The sequence below is a fragment of the Drosophila miranda genome, chromosome XR (genome assembly GCF_003369915.1).
Source record: "Drosophila miranda strain MSH22 chromosome XR, D.miranda_PacBio2.1, whole genome shotgun sequence".
NCBI classification, from domain to species: Eukaryota; Metazoa; Arthropoda; class Insecta; order Diptera; family Drosophilidae; genus Drosophila; species Drosophila miranda.
The window spans coordinates 9,814,396-9,840,575 of NC_046674.1; the positions used below are offsets into that span (position 1 = coordinate 9,814,396).

The 26,180-nt window shown below is 47.1% G+C and overlaps 2 protein-coding genes across 3 annotated transcripts; both read left to right on the plus strand.

The window, feature by feature from the left end:
- LOC108151280 (P17/29C-like protein DDB_G0287399) lies at positions 1-25,807 on the plus strand. Of its 2 annotated transcripts, XM_017279808.2 has the most exons (5): positions 1-1,731; positions 17,972-18,444; positions 24,150-24,238; positions 24,326-24,902; positions 24,967-25,806. In XM_017279808.2, exons 3-5 carry the CDS (start codon positions 24,150-24,152, stop codon positions 25,738-25,740), a joined length of 1,440 nt encoding a protein of 479 aa, XP_017135297.1. In that variant the 5' UTR covers positions 1-1,731; positions 17,972-18,444; the 3' UTR covers positions 25,741-25,806. The 2 variants fall into 2 exon arrangements, with proteins under 2 accessions (XP_017135297.1, XP_017135298.1); XM_017279809.2 differs by lacking the exons at positions 1-1,731; positions 17,972-18,444 and adding an exon at positions 23,949-24,046 and having other exon boundaries at positions 24,967-25,807.
- LOC108151279 (protein arginine N-methyltransferase 1) lies at positions 18,452-24,045 on the plus strand. The gene is given in 1 exon segment (XM_017279807.2): positions 18,452-24,045. A coding segment is annotated over 1 exon segment (1,650 nt). The 5' UTR covers positions 18,452-22,394; the 3' UTR covers position 24,045.
- Positions 25,808-26,180: the final 373 nt, after the last annotated feature.

Here is a 26,180-nt window from a genome sequence, read left to right on the forward strand (position 1 = left end):
CAAAACCCAAAAAATTCTCAAACGTTGCGGACGCGTGTGTCGTGTGTGGATCCACAAAGAGGTCCCTCCGTGAGAAAACTCTACCGTTTCGAAAGGGGGGGAAACAATAAATGCTGCCGCAGAAGCAGAGGCAGAAACAGAAACAGAGAATGTTTGTCCATCTTTGTCCTCCCACCACCCTCTATTTATCTGTCTCTCTCGCGCTCTCTGTTTGCGGGTGCGGGCGTGAATGTGTGTTTGTGCCTTAATTTGAAATAAAAATCAATCAAAAGCAGAGAGCAATAGAAATACAACAAAACCAAAAGCAAAGACAATAACAAAAACAACATTCACGTAGCGGCAGCATCGTTACGTCATGGCCGACGCCGGCGTCGTGCAGTAGCAGCAGCAGCAGCAGCGACCAGCTTTTGTTGTTGCTGTTGTTGTGCGTTGGCATACTTCAACGGCAGTTCATCCTCTCTCCGCTCCGCGCGTCTCTCTCTCGCTCACGAGTGCTAGTGTGTGTAAATCAGACAATTGTTTTTGCGCTTTTCGCAAGGGGAGCGGACCAGCAGCAGCAGCAGCAGCAGCAGCGGGAACGAGAGCAACAGGGAAACCAGCAAACGATAATTATTAAAATAAAACGTAAAAACCAAGAGACAGACAGACAGCAGCCACCAGAGAGAGACGCTCCGCTCTCTCAACAGCAGCAGCAGCAGCAGCAGCAAAAACAAGCAACACAAGCAGTGGGGCGGCTCTCTCTCACTCTCTCCATCTAACAGCAACTCGACGAGAAAGCTTCAGCCCGTTCCACAACCATTGCGTTCCACTGCTAACAGAGGGAGAGAGCTTACAGAGAAGAGCTTACAGAGTGCTGTAAGCAGTGCCTGCCAGCCAGATTGCCGCTATCGTGGCCGTCTGTTCGATTCCGTGGTCGCACTCGTTTTTGTCGTTTCGTTCGGTGCGGCGGTTGCTTTCCAACCAAAATTAAGCAGTAGAAACAAGCAGTGAAAAGCAGCAACACAAATATATCTACAACTAATCGCAAACAAAATATCAGCCACAAATGCAACCAATATTTTTTTTTAAGTAACCATTTTTTTTATTAACTGTGAAAAGAAAAAAAAACAAACAAACATATGCAGAAAATAAATAGCAGCAAATAAACAGAAGATACAACTACAGTTACAGATACATCAGCAGCTACACAACACACAGATATACAACACTCACACACACACACACACACAGCCAGCGTTCCTGTACTCAAAAGCATTCCTAATCGCCGCAAAAAAATACATAAATAAAATATAATAACACAAAAAAAAAGAGAGAAAGAAAGAAAGAAAAAACACAACAACAAAGCAAGTAAAAACCAATGCAAAAAGGGGAAATTATCAACACAGCCGAGAACACAGCAGCACAAAAAAAGAAAGAAATAATGCGTAAAAACAATTAATTAAAATGCACATAAAACACGAGTAAAAGCCACAACAAAAGAGAAGAAAAATCCTGTAAATAAATTTCATGGCTTAGAAAAATTAAACGTTCAAAAGTGTGACCAAAACAAGTGTCGAAAAAAGAGAAAAAACGAGCGAATAATTGAAGCAAAATTTAGGAAATTTTAGAGGAATTCCTAAATCAATCTAAATCTAAATCTAAATCTATACAAAACAAAACAAGTTAGAACTAAAATAGTTAAACAAAATTGAACCCAAAAATATAAAACTAAAGGCCAAAATTCAGCAAAAGGTAAGCCGCAAAAACAAAAAAGCAAACCCCCTTCTCCACCGACAGTCCATCCATCCATCCATCAGGGACGAACATCGTTTCATTCATAAGGGAGCCCCACTGTTAATTATACGCTATTCATAGGCCGATACGATACGCGATCTGCTCTCTATAAATCGCATTCCGGCGACTTCCTGTCAACACACACCCCAACCCCACCCCCTCGCTGAACCCACCCTCTCGAGACCGAAAGAAAAACAATAAAAATTCATTAAAAAAAAAACACACGCACACACACGCGCGAAAAAAGAGAAAGAGATACAAAATCCAGTCAAAAAAAAACTGTCTACTGTCCCCTGTCCACAGAAATGCAATAAATTCTGAAATCAGCGATGGTATGTGGCCACTGGCCACTGGCCACACTATCTCGGGGGGAATAACGAAACGAAGAGATACAGATACACAGTCATCTCTTCAAAAAGATAGATTCCCCGCCATTCTACAGTGTAGTATCGTAGATACAATATCTTGTATATAGAAACCAACAAAAAAGCGAATATAAAACATTTGTTTTAAAGCATTTTTGAATGCTTTTAAAACCCTTTAATATTTGTGTGTTTTGTGGCTGTCATAAAAAGTGTTGTAATAAATTAGCAGACGGGACGGTAGGGGACGGAAGTCGAGGGAAATACACGCCATACCAAAGATATAGATACTAGATACATTTTGGGTGGGATCGGATTGGTTCGTGGTCTCTTATGAAGGCTTTGTCCAAACAATTTTTGTATAATTTATGGTTTCTGGTCTTTCAAAAAGGTCTCATACAAATTCGTTGGAAACGCTCTTTGAAAACCTTTTTGCAAAGGAATTTGATTCATTTTGTTAATGCCCAAACATTCCTTGGATGATTTATAGGTTCTCTTAAGAGAATTAGATCTATTATGATCATTCTTAGATATTCGCTTACTATTGAAGTCTTCCTGTTGCTCACGAATTGCCTGAAACGAAACAAACGCTTTATATTTATGGTAGATAGGGCAAAACTTGAGAATAAGTTGATTTAAGCAGAAATCTAGTGTAAATCTTCACGTTTCCTGCCTTTGAACTATACCTAAACAAGCATTAAATACAGTTTAGAGATTCGTTGGCTTAGATTAAGACATTTGAAGCATCGTTTAGGCCCAAGCATTTCTCAGAAGAAGTTTTATTTGTATTTATTTCGGAGTTCCACCAAAACAAAGCAGAACAAAACCAAGTCAAAGTCGCGTGTGGCACTCTACCCACCTTTTCTCCTACTCTCTCTCTCTCTCTGTCTCTCTGTCTCTCTCTGTCTCTCTCTCTGAGAGCAGTAGGCAAATCACTTCCGTTCAATGAACCCATGCGTAAGCGTAAGCCAAGAGCTCCATCAGCCGTGGCTCTGTGGCTCCTCTTGGTGGCGAGTATTGCCTTGGCTTTAGCTCTGGTTCTATGGCTCTGTGGCTCTGTGCCTCTGCCTCTTGTCCCACCCCACTACACCGGTCTCACACTCGTGTGTGAGCCTCTGCCTCTGCCTGTGCCTCAGAGTCTTAGTCGTAGTCTCAGCTTTTTTCTGCTCTTTGCTTTGCACATAGATATTGTCTCACACTCACACTCGCACTCACACAGCGAAACACTCGCACACAGAGAGTGGCAGTGGCAGTGGCAGTGGGGTGAGTGGAGGGGGGTAGTGGTGAGGAGGGGACACTCGCATGGAACACCAAAGCGTAGAAGAGTTCTCGCTGCTTTGTCGTTTACCTTCCACCTTCTACCTGCCCCAAAGCCCCTCTTGCCTCAACCCTTTTCCCTTCAACAGCTTCGGGGCTCGGGCAGCTCTTTCTTCGTGAAAGAAGAAATGGGGGAATGCCAAGCATAAGAATGTTACGCATACGCCCTGCCGGAGACCCCGAAAGAGCCCCCCAAGAGCGTTCCCTCTTCTACTGCTACCACAAACATTCCCGCACTGCTTCTTGACATGATCTGATGCAATCCACTGCTTGTTTGGCTATTCAACTGCTTAGAGACTGAATCCTAGATCTCTAAACTGCTTGACAGGCTGATCTAATGCTTGCACTGCTTATCAACACATTCAATTTATACACAAATGACTGCAAAAATCAACAAATTTTAATAAATTAATACATATTTCGCATAAAATAATACGAATTTGGCATAAATAAAAGTTTAAATTAAAAGTTCATGAGAAAATCGAGTAGAAATCGAGCGAAAGAAGAAGAAACAGAAGCTCGACTGACAAGTTAATTAATCGAAAGCTAATTAAACAGCTGACGGCTGAAGGAGAGTAAGAGGGAGACCCTCAAGCACTCTCTCTCTCTCTCTCCCTCTCACACGAAATCAAGGTCTTTTGTTTTTTTTTTTTGCGCCATAGTCCGTCTCCCTCTGTCGCTTATCAAGCGTCTGGTCCGGTCTGGTCTGGTCTGTGCGGCGGGTTCTTCGGTCTCCGTCTGGGTCTGGGCGTGAGGTCTGGGCTCTGTATGGTTCTGCGTCTGTTCTTTGGCTTCTGGAGAGCCGAATGCACGGCGGGATGGTGGTGGAACGGAGGGAGGGTAAAGTCAAGTCAAGAGTAACGTCTTATCATGAATTTCTGCTGAAAAGAGTCCACAGCCGGCGCACACAGAACAGAGATAGGAGCCCATGGACTTGAGCACCTGTCCGTCGCAGCAGGCAGCGACGTCAAACACAGCGTCAACCCGCGCCACCCACATGACCAGGCACCGCACCGCACCGCAACGCCGCAGCAACAGAACACGAGATTAGAGCCGCTGCCGAATGACGACTGACTACTGACGACTGACGAGCGACAACATTCCCCAAGGTCATTATTTGGCAGTGCAACAGAGAGCTCAAGCACCAGCCCCAGCCCCAGCTCCAGCTCCTCCTGTCTCTCAGTCTCTCTGTGAACCGTGATTCCTGTCCAGATAATCACGTGCCGCCTCGTGAAGCATTGGTCAACGCACCCTCAAAAATCAGCCGCTGATCTTCATCTGAGCGCCTCAAGGGAGGCAAGAGAGAGGTCACATCTCTCTGTCTGTGTCTGTGGAATGATGGGGTCTCATGGAATACCCATACCCTTATTTTTACCGGCATTACCGGCACTCCAGAGCCCAGTGGATGCTTTTCATGTTTACACTGCTTCTTCTTCGAGGGAATCTACTGCTTCTCAAACTGCTACTGCTTGTTTCGCACACTGCTTCTCAGCTAATAGTATCCTACACATATTTCAAGATTCCTAAACTTTATACCGGTTAAATCTTCTGCTTCTTAGAAGGATCTACTGTAAATGAGGTTAGGAACATTGGCAATGAAACACTGGCATGTTTGCTGAATGAAAAGTCAACAACCACACCACTTTTTGGGCATACCCGCTTGCATGCCACTCTCTACTCTACTCTCGTCTATTCTCTGTATAAAAAGCGAATCATTAGAGTTCATAATCAACTCTACACACATACACACGGTCAGTGGAACACACTGGAACACCCATACACCCGTCCATTCATGTTCCAATCGGAATCAGTCCCGGCGGTCGCTCTGTCGATCCGTCGGTTGTTGTCTGGGTCGAAGTCTGAAATTTTTTTTTGTGTTTCATTTCGTTTCGTTTTTACTGTTTCTCTTGATTGTTGTTACTACTTTTCTGTGTGTGTGTGTGTGTGTTCGTTTTGGTCGTTTTTTATTTGTTTTTTGTTTTTGGTTTTTTGTTTTTGTTTCTGCCATTTGCTGTTGCCTTTTTTCCATTGTTTTCGTTGTCTTTTGGCGACTTTTCTACAGACATCGCGATTCCGAAATGTACGATAGTATGGGTATATTTTGATCTGCGTCTTTTCTGATTTTGTTGCCTTATCGAGAGGGAACGGAGCAGGGCACCGTTCGTCTCCTCGATATCCGGCAGAGATGCGCCAGAGACATTTTCTCCAAGCGCAAAAGCCGAAGATGCTAATTTCCAAAGAGTTTCTATAAATTATAAATTATGAATATCTGCTGGAGTGTGTGGGGGCTTTCTTTTGTCTAAAGTCTATACGTATTTCCAGCTATCGTCACAGAAGAGGAGACGAATAGTGTGGAATTCTCTCGTGGTCTCGTATTCGTAATCGTATTCATAGTTCCAAAGGCGAAAAACGAAAAACGAAAAGCGAAAAGCGAACCGAACACCGTAACAACCGGACAGACCAGACAGGCTGAAAAATCGCTAATCGATTGTGACATGCGGTCTTTGCCTGATTTCTGATGCCAATTCGATGCGATTCCAAGAGTCCCCCAAGAGAGGGAGGAATATAGATAGAGAGACGGAGAGAGAGCGGTTGATAGAAAGATTAAAGAGAGGCTGAGATTCTAAAGATTAAAAGACGGCGAGAAGCAGAAGCAGAAACAGCAGGAGATTATGTAATAAAAATAAAAATAAAGCCGGCTTTGATTGACTTTTTGTCTTCCTGCCTCCATCGGGGCCAATCGGGTCGCCAATCAGCAACTCCTCAAACAAGCCTCTCTCCCCCTTTCCGTCCCCCACCGCCTCCCATCCCTTCTATCTCTCTCTCGGGGGTCGCGGTTCGGGTATGTAAATCGTAATCCGTCCCAGTGTCTGACTTCTGAATATATTCCCAATCTCTCTCTCTTTCCCATACAATGTATACATATCTGTATATTAGTTTGAGTGTAGGTGTGCGCGTGTAGGCGTTACAATGATTAGCAAATCTGGACACCAAAATCCAGACAGAATGAAATCCGGAAAGACAAGAGCCAGACGATAGACGGAAAAGAATTTCTCAGCTGAGCAGAGGCGAGAGAGAAGAATCAGTTCAAATGGAAACAGTGGGAAGAAACAGTGCGAAGAAGCAGTGGGGGAAGCAGTGTAAACATAAATAGTGCTAGGAAGCAGAAGAAACAGCCATCGAAAGCAGTGCAGAGAAGCAGTTCTCAATACCCTAAGACTCTCTTTCAGATTAAAATGGGGGTTTTGCCTTTGGGGCAGTGGAAATTCATAGTTAATATTTTGCTGATCCCAGAATCTTCCAAAAACGTACCACAAAACCCATTTATTTGCTGTAATTTTCCACTTCATGGTTGGCTCTGCCATTGGAATCCCATAAAAAAGCACCTGATTATGCAGTTTAGTTTTTCAAAACGAAGAATCAGCAGGAAATTGGACGAACAAAACTATTGCATTTTGTTCGGGGCGGGGGGTGGGGGGGGGCTTCTATTTCGAAAGGGAAATCTGAGTTTTTAGATAAAGCAAAACATTCTTTATTTCGAATAAAAGGAGGAGGCACCCAGTGGCTTCCAGTGGCTCCCAGTGGCACCCAGTGGCACCCGTTCGTTATCTGTCACACACCTGTAATGGGAGTGCATTTCATGAGAAAATCATCCGAAGCAGAAACCAGAACCTCACAAGACGACGCAGTCGGAAGGGAAAAGGTGTCTGATTACACGGTATCACGGCATTACGGTATCACGGTACCCGACCCTGACTTGTGCCACGTCATGCCACCACTGCAGCGGTGCCTGAGAGGCGCAGAGAGGGGCGGGAGAGGTCGAAAGATAAGCGAAGGGAGGCCCCAGACATCAGCGGATGCTCGAAGCCAGAAAGGGGTGCGCGGGGTAGGCAGCAGTTTCTGATAAGCGGCAAGCAGCCTCTCTCCATCATCGAAAAATGTGGGCCTAGAAACGGAAGCTGACTATCGCAGAAGCACAGCCACAGCCACAGCAGCAGCAGCAGCAGCAGCGGATCTCTCTGTCTGGCTGAAGAACACCAGACACTTGACTCCGCTGCTACCCCCCCCCCTCCTCCCCCGCTCCAACATGCTGTGCCTTGCTGCCACAACAATAGAATCGTTTGCTTCTTGGAAATTTGTCTCGACAATCGGCAGACCAGACCCCTGGCTCGGAAGAACTCGGCCCCGTGGATTCTTCTCTCGCTATCTCTCTTCGTGTTTCTTTTTTTTTGTATTTTTGACTTGGCCAAAAGCCACGCCCCCATAAATTAAGGCTTTCGAGAGAGGGGGGAGAAGGAGCAGCGGAATGGACAGGTAGGAAGGAGAGACCTCCTTTGGCCTACATTTTGTGAGGCACGAGAGAAGCGAAGCGAAACGAAACGACACACACACACACACACACACACTACATATACCTATATGAGTGTGTGTGTGTGTGTGTGTGTGTGTGTGTGTGTGACTTCATCAATGATTTATTTGCGTTTCGCGTGTGGAGGCGACCCCCGGAATGGCGAAATGTTGCATGTGGCAGAGGTCCTGTTTCCTGCTGCTTGAAATGTTTTTTGGCTTCCCCCCCCCCCACTCCCCTACCCAGCCCCCCTCTCTAAAAGTAGGTCAAATATTTTATCGTTACGCAAGATTATTTTCTGTCTGGGTTTTCGTTGTTGTTGGCGGTTTTCGTGTGGCTTTTGGCTTTTGTGTTGTATTTTTCGCCGCTGCAGACAGCAATTAAAGGAAATCCCTTCAAAGCCTGCTCCACCCACCCACCACCCATCCATCGCCCACACCCGTACATATGTGTGTGTGTGTGTGTGTGTGTGTGGCATATAATCACGTCATTCCGTCGCGTCGGTTAATACCCCCCCCCCCCTTCCAGACTTCTATATGTCTGGACGGATGAATCGATATGGTCTGGGGGAATCGCACACGTGCACACACTGGAAAGGGAAAAAGCGAGACAGAGACAGAGACAGGGAGAGTGAGAGAGAGAGAGTGAGTGAGTTCTGAATCAATGAGTGCCCCCGCGACTGATTACAAATGAAATCATAGAAAATATACGATTATATGTGGTTTTTTTTTTTAATATTTTTTATTTGTATTTGTACTTCGTAAACGAATGAATGTCTGCTGATAATAAAATGCTAGACAGGCCAAAGGGGGAGGGGAGGCACTGGGGGAGGGGGGGGGGAGAGGCCCTACCACACCATCCAATAAATTTCCACGTGCTAGAGAGAGGAGAAAACAGAAAACAGAAACAAGAAATAAGAAAATTCTCAACAAAAAAAAATACGACAAATGGAAAAACAGAAACTTAAATTCCTGCAGAAAATATCAAAAATATACACATACGTATAGATATATATATAATATATTTCTATGTCTGCTAAAAAAGTGGATGGGAAAGAGACAGAGACAGAGAGAGAGAGAGAGAGAGAGGTAGTTGTAGGCCTCGTGTGTGTTTTGTCTTCTTTTTCTGCTCAAAATGAATGATCTCTCAGGGATGGGGGTTGGGGGTTGTGGCACTGCCAGCAAGGGTACTCCCGTGTGTACATCCCCGAAAAATGCTGCGATGTCGGACACAATTTGGGATCTCGGATAAAGAGCGTGCGGTAGAGCAGCCGTTGGGCAGAGGCAGTGGCTGCCAGCGCCGTGAGAGCGACTGCGAGTGCGAGAGAGATGGAAAAAGCCTGTTCAAAAATAGACAGACAAATTGTCGCGTCATGCTCACAAACAAAAACAACAACAACAACAGCAACAGCAACAAAAAATAGTGTATATTTATAAATAAATTTGAAAACATTGTCATCGTTGAATTGTTGTTGCCATTGTAATGGCGGGGATTTGTGCAGTGCAACAACAAAAACAACAAAAAAATTAAAATAGAAACAAAAATACAAAGAAAAGGGGAAAGGGGGAAAAAAGGGAAAGAGGGAATGAGGTAAGGAAGGGTATATCTCCCTCTTGATATACCCTTTAAAAAAAAACAGCGATTCTCGCATAAGCAGTTAACATAGATGTTGCAAGCAGTTCAAAGTAGGGGTTTAACCATTCATAGATGTATCCACCATCAAGCAGTGCAAACTTCTAGTTGAAAAATTTCGAAACCATTGAAAGAAGTTCACATTCGCAGTTGCAAGCAGTTGAAAGTGTTATCCCACATGACATCGTCATCTTTTAGCCCTCCAAGCAGTGCAAAACTGTAAGATCCCAGTCATTTAGTACTCTACAATGCAAGCAGTGCATAGACTTTGAAAGAGTTATGTATAAACTGCAGGGTAAGCATCAGCTCGAAGGCCTCATACCCTCTGCCGCAAAGAAATGGCATTGCGTTGACATCGTCTGACATTTTAACTTTAGTTTTGCTTGATTTTTTTCGTTTGTTTTTACTGTGGTCTGTAGACACACAATTTATGTTCTCTGCTGCCACTGTTGTTGCAACATTTAGACAGATTAACTGCGTGCCACACAGAGAGGCAGAGGCAGAGGGAGAGGCAGAGGGAGGGGCTAATAAACGACTTGACCCTGCCACGACGATGGATGCGCAGACATTAATTTCAATGAAATGCAATTAGCATAGATAGATCGAAATGCCACGACACACGACTCGGCGACTGCGAATCCGACTCTGGCTATGGATGGGGCTGGCTTGATTGTTTTTCTTTCGATCCCCATTCTTCCCCCCCATCGGAGGCACAGCGGAGCACAGTTACCCCTTTTCGGCTTTCATCTTTCAAGTACTGCTTGCTTGCTGGCTTGCCTTTTCCCCGAGTTTGGGCAAAACGACTTGGATTACAATAGACAGGGAGAGGGAGAGAGAGACAGGCGGACAGCCAGACAGAACGGTAGAGCAGGAGGGCAGGCAAACATCAAAGTGGAAGTGCCGACGCGGTTGTCCCGGCTTATTGTCTGTCCCACTCTTCACTCTCCACTCCCCGCCGCTCGCCGCTCGCCCTCCTGTCTCCTGTCTTCTGTTGTCTCTGTCTCCCACAGAGAAGACATGTAAGAAAAATCGATTATACTTCGGGAAACAGAACCTTTGCGGAACTTGAAGCGCGAGGCTTAAGCGATTTCTAATGAATTTTCGTATTTGTTTGTGTTTTGTGTTTATGCCCGCGAAGGAGAGACAGAGAGGGAAATATTTATGGGAGAAATATGAGGAGATACAAACAGATTAGAAATATTCCTAATAATTGTTTATGCTAATAAGCAGTTGTAAGCAGTAATACACGGTTCTTGGAGAATTGAGAATCGTGTTCTTACCTTTAAATAAACAATCAAGCAGTGCCGATCAAATTAAAAGCTATGTCTGGCCCTTGATCTAAGCAGCGGTACAAGCAGTATAAGCCCTTGCAAACAGTTAGCAAGCAGTGTCAAAAGGTTGAAGGGCTAACCATTCGTACAGAATCTCTTGCAAGCAGTGCAAAAACATTTCAATTTTCGACCTTAAGCAGTGTTCTGTGTTCAAATGGAGCTCTTCCGTACATTTCACACACAAAGCAGTGCAAATATTACGGAGCTTATACAATATAGTTTTTTGTGTGCACATTTCTATATAATTATTAACATTCCAGCACACAGAAATATTCCACACAGGCAAAACCCGACCCGCGATTAATCCCCGAGTCTTTAATTATATCGTGGTCGACTAATCTGTCGACCAAAGCGCCATACATACATACATACATATATACTACTGCCATTCACATACATACACACATGTGTACATGTATGTGAATATACGACAATTATTCCCGTGCCACAACGTCCGCCCATTGATGGTTGAACCTTTTTTGTGACATTATCAATCAATTAATGTGATTTAAAAACCATTAATAGGCTTTCACTAATCATTTTGTTTGGCCGGAATACGGGCAGAAATTAAACCAACATATCGGACATGTATATAGGGCAAGGGAAGGGGCTGGGGGGCTGGGGGCTGGTTCGCCTCTGAAAAATATAAATTATAAATTAGCCACACGCGCTACTACCAATTTGCACGGCTGCCTGCACCTTTTGGGTGATAGATGGAAAAACAAAGGCCGAGAACAGCGGTGGAAGATTGACTGATTGACTGATTGATTGACTGGGTGATTGATCAATGGGAACATTGGATGATGAAATACAAATACCCACAAAATGGAATCAATCTCTGGACTTCTTCCTTCTGGGGCACGGCTCTCGAGTGAGTATCTCAAGTAAAGGCCATAGAAATGCACTCTCCCTGTACCGCTCTCCACCCTCCTCTCCTCGTTGGATGACTAATCGATGAGTTTTTGTAAGTCAAGCAGCAGTAAATGCCTCCCAGCCCGGAGACAGTGTTGCAAAACGTTGACACAGTTTCGCAGAGAGAGAGAGGGAGAGAAGGGTGGTGCGATACTTGAGGCCTTTGTGTTTTTTTCTATTGTTTCCCCTTCCAGAAAAAGCAAAAAACGAGCCCCGCATGAACTAGTTTTTTCGGTCTGAGAGGCTAAAACCCCCACCCACCCCAGCCACCGCGGCTTTTGACACGCCCACTGACCCACTTATGGGGCGCTATACGAAGGCTGAAAGGGTGGCGGCAGACAAGGGGGGGGGGAGAGGCTACCGCCCTCCTAAACCAGGTCAATGAGTCATGTCATTGGCCGCAGGGCACTGACTACTGCTGGGGAGGACTACATGCCACATGCCACATGCCACACAAGAATGAAACAAAAGTTAAACACGGATCCGATCCTCCACACAATTTTTTGCGTAATATTTCGAAGCCTCTGTCAATATTTGAAAGCCATTCGCCATTCCCCAGTCACCATCCATTGGAATCATCATCTGTGGCAGTGGCAGTGGCACAAACAAACAGAACGGAACCGAACAGAAAACTCTACAATCAACATACGGCAGTGGGTCGGAGAGAGGGGAGTGTGGAAAAATACGAACCAATCGAAAAATAAACAAATGAAAAAGAAAGTCAACACGAAAGTATGACACAATGTTGCAAATAAGGCACGAGTGGTGGAGAAATACGAGTGGAAAAGAAAGGGGACTGATGGGGGCTGGAGAGGGGGGGAGGGGGAAATGGGAAATATGAGAAGGAAGAAAGAGGAGAAATGGGGCAACCCAAGGCGGGCATCACCGATTGATACTTGAGCAAAGAATGTGCCGCAAAATGAAAGTCAATTGAAGCCGAAAGAGCTTCCAAGGAGATCGAATTATTGCAGTTCTACAGCCATTAGAGGGGGCCTGTGGGGTATCCCCCCTCAGCACCACCAAGAATGTCATGTCGCTGAACCTTGGAGAGATGATGAAATGCCGCGACAAACAAAACACATAGCATGCAAAAATGCCATAAACGCTGCGTATACGTAATCGCTTGAATGTATTTGAAATATTGCGCATACGCCGGCATTTACACAATTAGCCACGTGATTTTCCACACTAATTAAATGCGTTTGCAAATTGGAAAATGGGAAAGCAGCAAGAAAGAGGGACGGGGCTGCCACCCCCAATGCCCCACCCAGTCACCCCCTTGAACAAATCAACCTCAAAATGGGAATTTCTCTCCCCCCTCACGATGTTGTTGTTGTTGTTGGAATGCACTCGCATCGCTTAAAGGTCAAACGACAGGCGGCAAACACGAGCAGCAGCAGAGCTACAGACAGCGGGGTGGGGGGGGGGGGTGCGGCAGGGGGGTATCCACCTCATCATCCGCCGCTGCTGCCTGGGAATGGGCGAGGTCGACGCCGCTGTCTGCGGTTTGTTTCAGTTTTTTTTTTTCCTTCTTTCTTTCTATTTTTTATTTTTTTTTGCATTTTGTTCATTCATTTGCATTCCCTACCTCTCCGTCTCTCTCTCTCTCTTTCTGTCTGTTGCTGTGCGCAATGTCTAGAGCTGCAAGCACACACACACACACACAGAGGGAAAAAAAAGGGTTGGCCTCTCTCAAGGGGCGGTGTGGGTGGCGGCAGGGCGCAGGCAGAACTGTAAAGCAGCACAGACTGTGGGGACTCTGTAGACTTTTCATCTTTTGCCCCAGCATCCCCCCCTCCCCCACCCCCCTTCACCCCCGGACAACATTGTAATATTTTGTGCACTGAAAACTAGACAAAAATTCTTTGCCAAAAAAAAACAACAACAGCACACAAACGACGCAGACGATGCTGGCAACTGACGTCAGCTGATGATGCTGCTGGCTGTCTACTGCTTCCTTTACCTCGGCTTCGTTTCCGCCTGATGTTTGCACTGCGTTGCATCTGGGCTTCATATGCACTGCTTGGTGTGCTATCTTCCCTTTGCACTGCTTGGTGCACTCTCTGCCCTTTTCACTGCTTGACATGGTTGTTCCTCATATGGGCTGCTGTCAACCTTGAACTGCTTGTATGTATTGAACCGTTGGCTTGTCATTTCCCCACGAACTGCTTGTTCTGCTACAAGCAGTGATTCGAAAACTGCCTACCAAGCACAGATCCACACATCACCATCTTAATCGTAGAAAATTCGACACAACAACACCCCTAACAAACGAAACAACAACACAATGCGCACCAAATGATATTTTTTAGATCTTTGTGATTTTTCAAGTTCAATGTCATCTCAATGTATTATGATTGCTAAAGCTCTCTTTGCCCTCTGGCCGGTTGAATGGATTTTGCTAGAGGAAAAGGCATGACATTCTCCAGAGTCCAGTCTCCACACACAATATCCACGATCCACACACAACCTTGACATCCAATCAAGGTGTCAATGGCATTGCCCCCAAAAAACCGTGTGGCTTTTTGGCAATGGGTATGCGGGTGTTGATGGGGATGGGGCAAGTACTGCACTTGACTGTCATTAGCGCAACGATCATAATCATTGAATTAATAACTTTTGTTGTGCGACAGAGCCAGAGGAAGAAAGAAAGAAGGCAAGTCCAAAAGGTGGATCATCCCGCGATCTTCTCGCGCACTCAATCAAATGCAATTTGGGGGAAATTACTCTCGATTGTACATACATATATGGTGGAATTATCTCTGCCTCTGTACATATTCGGTCAAGGAACTTCAACGATAGAGAGATTGAAACAAGTTTCCCTCCCCCTCCCCCCCCCTACCTATGCACTCGCCCCTCCACTGGTGTCTACCGTTCAATGTCCGTTCCACTATTAAATAAAAATAGCCACGAAAGTCGTTTGCTTGGATCGATCGCTGTGGCTAAAAGTGTTAGCCAACTGTCCGATCCGAACCAAACCGAACCGATCCGTCTCTACCCCCCTCCTCGTCTGGGGGGGTCTGACGCCCGTCTGGTGGTGGGACTGGGACTGGGGCCAGTGCCAGTGCCGTCTGGTGCGATCAATTCAAATATTGAAATTGAAATTCACACAATTATTTTAGCACTTTTCAATAGTCGAAACGGGACGGAGGGGCCACACGTGCGTCAGCGGTTCAATCGAACGTTTAAACAGATTTTGAACCGTTGCCATGTATTCCTTTCTCTTTCATGGGTCTGGGGTCTGCGGTCTGCGGTCTGCGGTCTGCGGTCTGGTTGGGTCTTTATTTTATAGGGTATCAGTTGATTAGTAGTCCCAGACGCAAAACGTGGCCCCAGACGTGCTCAATCATTTCACTTGCGATAAAATTAATTGCAACAACCAGAAACGAGCGGCAACAATTAAAAAAAAAAACACACACACACACCACATATCACCCAAATGGAATGATCAGTTGAAGGAATACCCTGTAGATCGTTAACGAGTATCTGTTTTGGGGCTTGTAGAGATGATTCCAAGAAGAAATATGAAACCATAATTGAATTTCCTATTCCTATTCGTATAGTATCTTTCGCTTTTATGGATATTATCGGACTTTGAAGTGTGTGGTGCCACAGCCGATTACAGGGTAGCCCCAACAACAGCAACCGCAACAGCAACAGCAACTGCAACAGCAACAAAATATATAATTATCTAAAAACAAAGGCTATAAAAGGCAGCCCTCGAGCGAGTGACTGGCGAATGGCGACTCGACTCGACTCGACTCGACTCGACCCGCGACCGTAGGATAGGCTACGGCTAACAGTTGAGTCACCTGAGACGGTTAAAACCTGAGTGACAGACGCGCGGGACAGCGGCGGACTGGGCGACGGGCGACGGGCGACGGGGAATGGGGCTGGGGCTGGGGCTGGGGCTGGGAATGCGCAAAAGTCTAAAGTGCTGCCACTTGTGCTTTTTCGTCGTCGGTTTTCCGCTGAAGAGCAAGAGCAAGCAGTGCAAGCACACGCGGGGAGTACAGTCAGAGTGAGAGTCAGAGAGTCAGCGAGTCATAGACATTGTTGACATATTTTTCACTTTGTTGCTTGTTTTTGCTTTTGTTTTTGCTTTTGTTTTCGTGCGATGTACATTTTAATTTCAGTTGATTAACTTTTTTCGCTGTCTGTCTGGCATGCAAAGACCCGTACCCCTACCCCTACCGTGTACCCCTTTCTGCCGTGTCTGCCGTGTGTCTCTCCAGTCTCTAATACCATTTGCAGAGCCCAGAGAGAAAGTTGATTAAAAGAAAAAAAAAACATTGCAGAGATATCCTGATATCCAGTCGTAGACCTCGGGTGACCAGAAAGATGTTGTTTGACCAATCAATAGGGTATCAAATGCTTCGGCTATTTTCTGGTCTTGTTATTTGTTTGTGTTTTTTTTTTTGTTCACTTTTCTGCGCAGCATTTCTCTTTTTCATTAAAATCATAAATTACTGAAAAATCTCCAAACAACAGCACACCCCACACCCCTCCCCCTGCCCCATCTTGTCGTATATTTTCATTTTCATTCACTGATCGTCAGAGAATGAGTGAGAGCGGGAGGGAGACGGACGTACAGGGGGTAAGGAAGGGGCTGTAGCCCATGGTCGAGTGGGTGCGATAGAGATGGCAACGTTTACATAGCTGCGTCATTTTCGCCTTGATGAAATTGCGCTGTTCCACCGAACGTTGAACGTGTTGTAGCTGCCGGCGTTGTTGTTGGTGTTGTTGGTGTTGTTGTTGCAACCGAATATCAGACAGAGCGTCATGATATTTACTGCTTGCGTGATTGTAAAATCTTGTTGCGCAAGCCATCGCCGCTTTTGTATCTGTGTATCTGTGTATCTCTCACAAAACGAACGCATGTACATACAATATCTCTCTCATTCTGTGGCTGTGGCTATGGCTGTGGCTGTGTGTTGTCGTCTATGTTTGCTCTGTTACAGGGTCTGCGACCGCGACGGGTGGCCTCTGTTTGTCTGCCGTTCTATCAGCGCTGTCTGGGTCTGCGTCTGTCCGCCGTCCGTCTCTATGTCCCCCCCGTCTTGCCGTGCCGTGTCGGTTGGAATGTGGCTGCCATATCGCCCATAATACCCATTACTAATTGAAGCGTTTTGGTTACAATGGTACTTTTTAATACAAAGTGGTATAAAAATAGCCCCGTAAGTTTGTGCAGCGTAATGGCTGAGATCGATTTGTGGGGCGAAAGCTGTGGTCAGATATTCTAAATATAGCCCTGCGATGGTCACAGATGTCTAGACAGATCACCCAGAGAGAAAACATAGCCAAGCAGTGCGAGATGGGCCGGCACACCTTTGGATATCATTGATATTCAGCAAGCAGTTCATAAGCAGTGCATCCAATTAATATCACCCATCAAGCAGTTTACATGCAAGCATGCCATACATACAAGCAGTTCGTATGCAGTGAAAGTACATGCAAGCAGTTTGAAAAGCATAAGCACCGCAAACGAAGATATAGTCAGTGTCTCTCTCCCTCTCTCTCTCGCTCTCCCCCACTCTATTATTCGATTATAGGGTATTCTCTGTGTCAATCTCATTCCATCGATAGCCTTCTTTTCGCCTATTTGTTTATCGAATTGCCGTCCGCCTACATTCGCGCACTCACTCACACGCCCGCCCTCCCTTTCTCTCTGTTTCTCTGTTGCTCTCGCTCGCCGACTGCCGCTACAATTGTGCGCATGTGTGCTTGTATCACACTTAAGTCGTCTGCTATCTAGTCTAGACGCATACGTCTGCGGTGTGTCCGTGTCCCCTGTCCCCTGTCCGTCCGTATATATCTCTGCACGGGTACGGGTACGGGTACGGGTACGGCACCTTGTAGATAGCGAGCGACAGTCGTACGTACTTTACTTTACTTTTCTTATGTTTCTTTTTTTTGTTTTTGTTGCTTCTGCTCTGTTGTCTATTTCTCTTGCTCTTTCCTCTTTCCTCTTTCATTGTTATTTCGGCTGTGCAGTGGGCCGTACTAGCTTTACGTTTTGTTTCGTTTCGTTTCGTATCGTTTATTTATAGTAATTAAAGCAGTGCGTGAGGGGGAATAAATTATTTAAATTTACCCAAAAAAAAAAACAGAGGTAATTATTTAAATAAATAATTTAACGGCAAAGGAAAACAATATTTGTTCGACTTTCTCCAAGCAAAAAGTTTCTTAAAATTAAATACTAGACTTTGGGCCACAGATTAGGATAGATAAATGTGTGTTATTTTTTTAAGACCTAAAATTAACCAAATTTTTCGTACATTTGTTCTGTGTTGCAGGTGGCTTGTTGCTAATCGCCATTAGTTTGTCCGTGTGCTTGGCCTGCGGCAGTGTGTTGGTGGCCGCAATTGCCCTACGCTCTGCCCCAGCAACAGCAGCAGCAGCAGCAGCAACGACAACAACAGCAGCAGCAGCAGCAGCAACACTGACACTAGAAGCAGCAGCGACGCGAAGGATACGCCACAAACGTCGCTCGTCGCAACGACGGCGCAGCAGCAACAACGCGGTGCTGTCAACGGGGATTGGACTGGTAACGGGTAACGAGGCTATCTCTGCTCTGGCCCTACCACTCGCCACCGCCACCGCCACCGCCTCCGCCGCCAGCTGCACCGCCTCCAACACCGCATTGGGCTCCGCTGCAGCGGATCAGACAGTAGCAGGCGCCGCAGCAGCAGCAGCAGCAGCAGCAGCAGCAGAGACAGCAGCAACAACAACAGCACTTTTGCCAACCGAGCCGGAACATTCTGTACCCGTAAGTACTTCCCACCCACCTACCGCCCCACCCCCTTGAAAGGAAGAAACAAGGAAGAAGAAAAAAAGTAGAAAGAAAAAGTACTGAAACAGTTGGAAACAGGGGCGAAACGCATGGGATTGGTCCTCTCCTCTCTGTCGCGTCTGCTCTAGACTGCACGGCCAGAAAAAGTAGGGTACAAGGCACGAGAGGGTCTAAATCGGTCAAAGGTCATGTACATAAATGCACATACCTAAGTACATAGTAGCAAAAGTATCCGAATTAATAATAAGGTATAGAAATAAATGATCGATGAAACTTTAAGTGAATGACAACATTAATGTCTCTCAGTGTAGCCATAAAACGAATGCCAAAAGGAGACACGTGTCGAAAGTTTTCTCTTTTTGTGTGCTGCCTTTTGCCTTTGCCTTCTTCGCCTGCCAATATCCCTGCCATGCATTCCCTTTTGTGACCAAGCAGACAGACAGACAGAGAGAGAGAGGGGGAGCGGGAAGAGGTACAAAGAGCGAGCCCATCACTCCCTCTGCCAATGCAGTAATTTTCCTAGCGGTGGGCAAAAGTCCTTGAAGCTACACAGCCAGCAGTGGAGAGGAGAGGAAAGGGAAAGCAGGGCAGGCAGCGCAGCAGACACGCTTAAATTGCTTTCGTCGTCGCCTACGCAGCGGCCCGAGCCCGAGCCAGAGCCCGAGCCGAGTCTTATGTAACTGCGCCTACTGCTCTGTCGCGTCGCCCTTTACTGGTTCCACTTCCTCCACTGCTACTGCTTCTGGGTCGGGTCTCTCTTTTCGCATGCTGTGTGTGTGTGTTATGCAATGTTTGTTGAATGCACAGCACGTCCTTTGGTGTCTGCCTTAAGTTTGTTTCGGTCTCTCTCTCTCTCTCTCTCTCTCTCTCTCTCTCTCTTTCTTTCTCTTTCTCTCGCTATCACTATATCACTCTGTCACTCTGTCTCTCATTTGGTATTCAATTTTTATCACTCCCCCAAAAATAACAAGAACATAAAAACAGAAAAAAAAAACCATTTGCTGTCTGCCATTTTTATGCGTCTTTATTATAATAATGGCCAAGACAAATTCAATTTCTCCATCAGCGCTTTGTCTATTTGCCTGACTTTAAATGGTGTGGTGGCCCATTCTTATTTATCGTAGAATTTGCTTATTGAATTTCCACTCTGCGCCGGCTCTGGCCTTGAGGCGGGTTTCGCCTTAATGGAACCACCGTACCGTACCGCACGACACACTCTGGGTTCCACAGACGCGTCTTGTGGCTTCTATGCGGGCACCCACATGTGTGGATTTTGTGGATTTTGTGGATTCCCTCGGCTTGCGCTCATTAGGACGACCCCCAGCCCAAGCCCAAGCCAAGGCACGACGGCGTGGCCAAAGACGTTAAGGCGGCTTTGGAGATTGCGGTTTTAAGATTTGCTATTACTATGGGGACAGAGGTGATGAGGGGCAGGTGCCAGCACGCCCATTACAAAAGATTAAAGTCGGCAACTTTTGACAAATTGTTACTCGGTCTGCTGACATCTTCCAGTGCGCATTTGCTCATTTTTCTACATTTCTAGATTTCTAGATTTCTTTTTTGCCTTTTGTTTCATTTGCCCACGCCAAATGAACATTATGAATGAAAAACTGCGTCTGTACAGTGAGGTCCCCATGTGGAAGTCGGCTTGGGGAGAACTCTATATAAGTGCAGGCCCAAGCACATGACAGGTGTCTCCACTGTATTGGAATATAATAAATGAATGCCTTCCAACATTGCTCAGAGTGTTCTCTCCCGCTCTCCTGCTCTCCCGCTCTCTTGCTTCCCAGCGCCGCCTGTCGGCAAAGCCATTTAGCAGTAAAGACGAAGGGAGGCGACGGCGCGGGGGCATGGTGGAGACATTGCGTGGGCGGCATTGCTCTTGCGGCTTCTTGCTGCTTGCTGCCAACGCAATGGGAAACACAATTGCCGCTAATAACCCAAGGCGTTTAGCGGCAGAGGCAGTGCCGGAGCGACGGAAGAGCGGCGTCGACAGAGGCAGCCAGGCGTTGTGTTTTAATCGAATTTTATTTGCCGCCGTTAGCCAATGAATAATTCAAATTGATTATTAAAATGTGCTCGCATGAGCCACACACACACACACACACACACATTCGCACAGTTACACACGTTGTAGGCGTTAACATTAGGCCGAGAGCGGGGCGTAGATGTGTGAAAGAGGAACTTTCATTAAAACCGTTATCTATGCCAGACGCACGCACCAGACACGCAGAGACTTGCATAAATTACAATTACATTTACATAGAGCGTGAGAGTAAGCGAGATAAACATACAGACGTACAGACGTACATCTGTGTGTTCATGTGTGTACATATGTGGAGCAACAGCTGTTTGTTACCCTTGCACTCATTCCTCCCAGTGTTGACTGGTGGCGGGCACATTTTTGTGGCCTAAACAAACATTGAAAGTCGAAAAGTTTCAAGGATACTGCCAGGAACAAGGGACCCACACAAGGGTCTGTCTGCGTCTGATATTATGTCACTTTTCGTTAGACCCAAAAAGATAAACAACAGATGCAGAAAGAGCCGGTTATGGCCTGGCTTACGCCCAACAACAACAGCGACATCAGAAAGCACAAATTTCTCTTACGTCAGAGAGGGTGGCGGGGAGGGGGAAAGAGAGACGGAGACCCCCCAACAGAAAATGAGGTTATTGCCAATCCTGTCTGCAATGCTCGAGTAAACATTTTAACCTAATTTTTTGCCGCCAGCGAGCGAGGGGAGAAAGAGGCAGAGAGAGAGAGAGAGAGAGAGTGAGAGACGGGAGATGCCCCAGACAATGTGATGCGATATTTGCTGCTCAGATTACCCAAAAAGCAGAAACAATAAAATTCGAAAGTGGAAGGCTATACTCGGGAACCGAAATATTGATACCCTTGCAGAGGGTATCGTTTCCAGGGCAGCTATAAGATAAGGAGTCAGCCAACTGGACAACTGCTACTAATGAAGAATATATTTCAGTGAGCTTTGGATTTTAAAATGCTTGTCAAACATATCGCTATAATCCACATACACAACCTGCAAGGGTGCGGCAAAAAAATACGACAGGCCAAAAAGAAAAGAACTTACTCGCACAACACACATGATCGCAGACTGGTGGCCACATAGCTTCACGAGATTTTAATTTACAAAATTGCATTTGCATATTTGTATAATTTACAAAGTCTTTTCGGCCACCGCCGCCGCGACCGTTGCCGAAAATATTCGTGCCCGATTATTTGCCGTTGTTTCTGCAGAGATTTGTCATTTCTTTCTTTCATGCCCGCTTGCACACATCAATCGGCCGGTGGGGTGCGGCGGCTGGGGCAGGTAACGGAATGTAGAACATGTTGAGTTATGAGAATGGCCATTTTCAAATAGACACTCGCTTACACACACACACACATACACACACGATGCCGTACACAACATAACGGTGTACTCGGACGTAGTATGGAAACTTTGATAGCGGCGGCTCAAGAATCGCGCCAAAATGCAGAGAGCAGCATATCAAGAAAAAAATGCACTGAAACACGAGAAAAAAAACACACACACAAAAAACAACAATGGCAAACACTGCACAGCACTTTTACAAACACAATAAACACTAAATAACAATTTTACAACGATTTTAAGCGAAATAAAACACGGGCTGATCAAAGCCGTGATTTGGGCACACTGCGATCGCAGACCTATCGACCTATCGAAAATACAAAGGGGTGGCTGAAGACTGCGGGGGCATTTTAGCTAGCCAAAAAAGTATTATCACGATTTTAAGGGAATCCCAAATCGGCAGACGTATTAATTTAAGATATTGAAATAAAAAAGATGTCACAGATGAGAGCTGGTCACACTGCAACGATCTATCGATTGTCCACCTTATTCACTGCACAGCACTGCCCGAACCTTTTCGTTTGAACCGCAAGAATGCATGGAAATAAGAAAAACACGAAAAAGGTGGACTTCAACGCCAACGGTGCCAGCAAGAACACTCCGAACCCTGGCTTGGCGGATTTCCATCACCCTGTGGATAATAATGATAAATTTCACGTAGAAAAACAGCGGAAAATCCCATGCCAAGCGTTTGAGCGGCAACTTGGCGTAATGTGCGAGAGCAGGACAGCGGCTACCCAGGTGGCCCCAAAACCGCTGGGACAGGGATCAACATCCGAAATTAATGGGCGCGGGGTACCCTACGAGCCACTAAATATCTGGGAACAAGCATTAGCTAGAATGTTTGGGCCTGGGGTATACGATGAACTCAGCATCTATCGCAGAGTACCCGAGCTGTTCCCGGACCCTTCGAGACAGAAACAGAGCCAGAGCAGCCCATTTGTACCCCAGGGAGTCGCCAACAGCACCAAACAGATCAGTCGCGTGGAAGGGCCACCCTCCAAGTCCCCGATACCCTGGGCACACAGGCGGGAAGAGGTACGCAAAGAGCCGCAAATCAAAATTATGAAGGGGCCGGAGCCGATCCGGGGCGTGCCGAAAGAACTGGAGCAGGTGGATCGCATGACCTCGGCAGACTTTCGGCACGACAACAACGCCCACTTGCTGAACATGCGCACCCAGCTGAAGAACCAGGACCACATGCATTACTTTAAGAATGTCATCAGGGATAACGTGCATCTGTTCAAGGGGCGCGTCATCCTCGTCCTGTCCTGCGGCGTGGGCACCCTGGCCCTGATGGCCGCCAGCGATGGGGAGGCGGAGCGTGTGTACGCCGTCGACCACTCGATGGTCACTAACTACGCGGAGCTGGTGGTGAAGCAGAATCACTTCGAGGACACCGTGAAGGTACTGCACGGGCGCGTGGCCGATCTGGAGCTGCCCGAGAAAGTGGACGGGATTGTGTGAAACTGGATGGGTCACTCGCTGCTGTGGAATTCGGAGATCCTGGAGGTGCTCGAGGCACGGGATCGCTGGCTGAAGAAGAATGGCTTCATCCTGCCCGATCTGGCGGCCCTCTATCTGGTGGGAGCCGCGGAGCCACAGCTGAAGGGCCTTTGCGACTGGTGGCGGCACGTCTACAGCTTCAAAATGAACGCCATGCGTCGGTATGCCATCTCCGAGCCTCGTTATGCGAAGACCAACGGCGACTGTGTCCTCACCCTCGCCCATCGCGTGCTGGCGCTCAATCTGCACAGTGCCACCAAGAAGGATCTGCAGATAGATCGCGAGATACGGCTGAAGGTCACCAAGGATGGGCACCTGGAGTGCTTCACTCTATACTTCGATGTGTCGTTCAGCCAATGCCATCTCCAGCGCATCCTCAGCTGCAATCCCTGTCTCGCCAGCGGCCGCAATTCGCTCTGGCTGCAGACGGTTCTCTTCGTCGAGAGTTCCTTTGTGCTCCGTGAGAATCTGCACTATGCGGGTCGCTTCATCTTCCGCCCCCTGAAGGGATTCGACACAAATCAGTTCGAGATCATCATCAAGCTCCATGTGAGCGAGCTCTTCAAGGGGGATCAGCCGGAGTACTTTGGCAATCGTTTGGTCAACAAGCGCTGGCTGATGATGGAGCGCAACCAGACGGTGGCCGAGGTGGATAGCTGTCAGGACGAGGATTTTTGAGTGTAATAATCATATATTATATGTTTAGGATTTCTTCTTCCCTTTCTGTTACCCTTGGCGTGGAGCATGTTCTAATGGGATTCTCTGTTCTGTTTGTATTTGCAGATGCTATCGGTACAGACGGCCGGCTGCGCGGGAATGGAGCGGCTCGGCGTTCCGACCCGCACATCATTAAGCACACCACCCGACGATAGGTAGGCAGATAGATCGAAGAATCAGCAGATCTCCCCCATGAGAAAGTGAATGCTAATCCATCGATTGATTGTCTTGTCTCTCTGCAGGGATCAATTTAGATGTAGAATGCGCGTAGATGCGCTCCAGGCACGTGAGCTCTTGGCTGTACGTGGCGATTCTGTGATTCGTAGCGCCGGCAACAATCAGCAGCAGCAGCAGCAACCATCACTCCATCTCCATCATCACAACAATAAGCAACAACATTCCCACCATCAGCATCAGCAGCAACGCATGACAACTCCAACGACGCACAGCTCCAGCTCTAGCTTCAGGGCAGGCACCGGCAGTGGCAGTGGCAGTGGCACCGGCAGTGGCAGTGGCAGTACAGGGCTCAACAACAACAACAACAATAGTATTAGTAGTAATGTGGCGCGAGGCGGCATCGAGGCCACCACACTCAAGTATGGCAACACGGGGAGCGGGAGCGGGAGTGGGAGTGGGAAGGGCGAGAGCTCCTCCTCATTGTCTTCGTGTGGCTCCTCGCTGCAGAGCCACAGCAACGACCACCATCAACATTACCAATATCAGCAGCAGCAGCAGACCCCGCGCTGTCCCCACCATGTACCACTGCCGGACAGCGAGTACGGACAGGATCGTCATCTGCAGATCAGAAGTAGCTACCAGGTAAGTCCTTCGGCAGTCAATAGAAAAGCCCAACGTGTGCTTACATTTCACTTTTCGAAAACAGCAATCGGAGATCACCAGATCGTACACCAAACCGCCGCCCAATAAGACCGTTAGGGATGTGCCCGAGCAAATCTCGGCGGGCTGTGGCAGTTCCAGCTACCGCCTGACCACGCTCCAGGCCGCCGCCACGGGGGGCATCATCAGCGGGTCGTCCACGTACACAGCCTCCTCGTCCTCGGCGTCCACCTCCAAGTCCAAGCCGAACGCCATAACCAAGTTCTTCTCACGCATCAGTTCTCCAAAGTCGCCGCCGGCGGGGGGCAGCTGCTCGAGCCAGCCTCCATCACTAGCCTCCTCCGCCTCGATGTCGTCCTCGGCCTCCTCGCTGGCCTCCTCGTCCTGTGTGTCCACCTCATCGTCCGCCTCCTCGCTGGCCGCTGCCCCCCTGCCCACGCTGCCCATCTCCAATGCGGCCACGCTGAAGAGCACGGCATGCGGCTACGGGACCAATCCGAGTGCGACGACAGCAGCCGCCGCCAGCAGTCACCACAGCTACGTGGGAACGCCCGCAGCGACAGGAAGCTGCACGCCCGAAAGGATACCCACGCCGCCGCTCTCCGTCTGTGTGCCCATTGGGGCTGGCCTGCAGCTCCTCAAGAGCAGTAGCTTCAATCTTCCCGCCGAGACAGCAGCAGCAGCAGGAGGAGTAGCGGAAGGAGTGGCAGAGTCCCTGCTCCCCGCCACAATGAGCCGCAATAATTCCAACTCTAGCATGATGAGCTGCCATTGCAGCTGCAATAGCCGGAATTGCAGCCACTGTGCGGCCAACTCATAACTGAGCTCGTGTTAATTTAACTCTTAGTTACACAATACATCTATCTATCTATATAGCTCTATAGCTACAGATACATATGTAATTATTATAATTATATTATATACAGTATGTATGTATATATATATATATATATATATATTTTTTTTTTTTTATGTTAGCTTACATTATGTTAAAGTTTAACCGATCAGATTTATTTTGTGTAGGTCTGTCGCCAACGTTGCGCTGGTACGAAAAGACTGTTTATTAGTCAGAATTTAATTTGTAAATTTCGAGTAGAGAGAGGAGAAGGAGAGATGTAAGCTGAGATAGAGAAGTAGAGAAAGATAAAGAGAGAGAGAGAGAGAAAGAGAAGAGGAGGAGAAGGAGAAAACCCGCTGCGCTGCCGCCTTGCATCTCCCACAGCAACACACAGAAACACAGAAACAGACAAACGATAAACT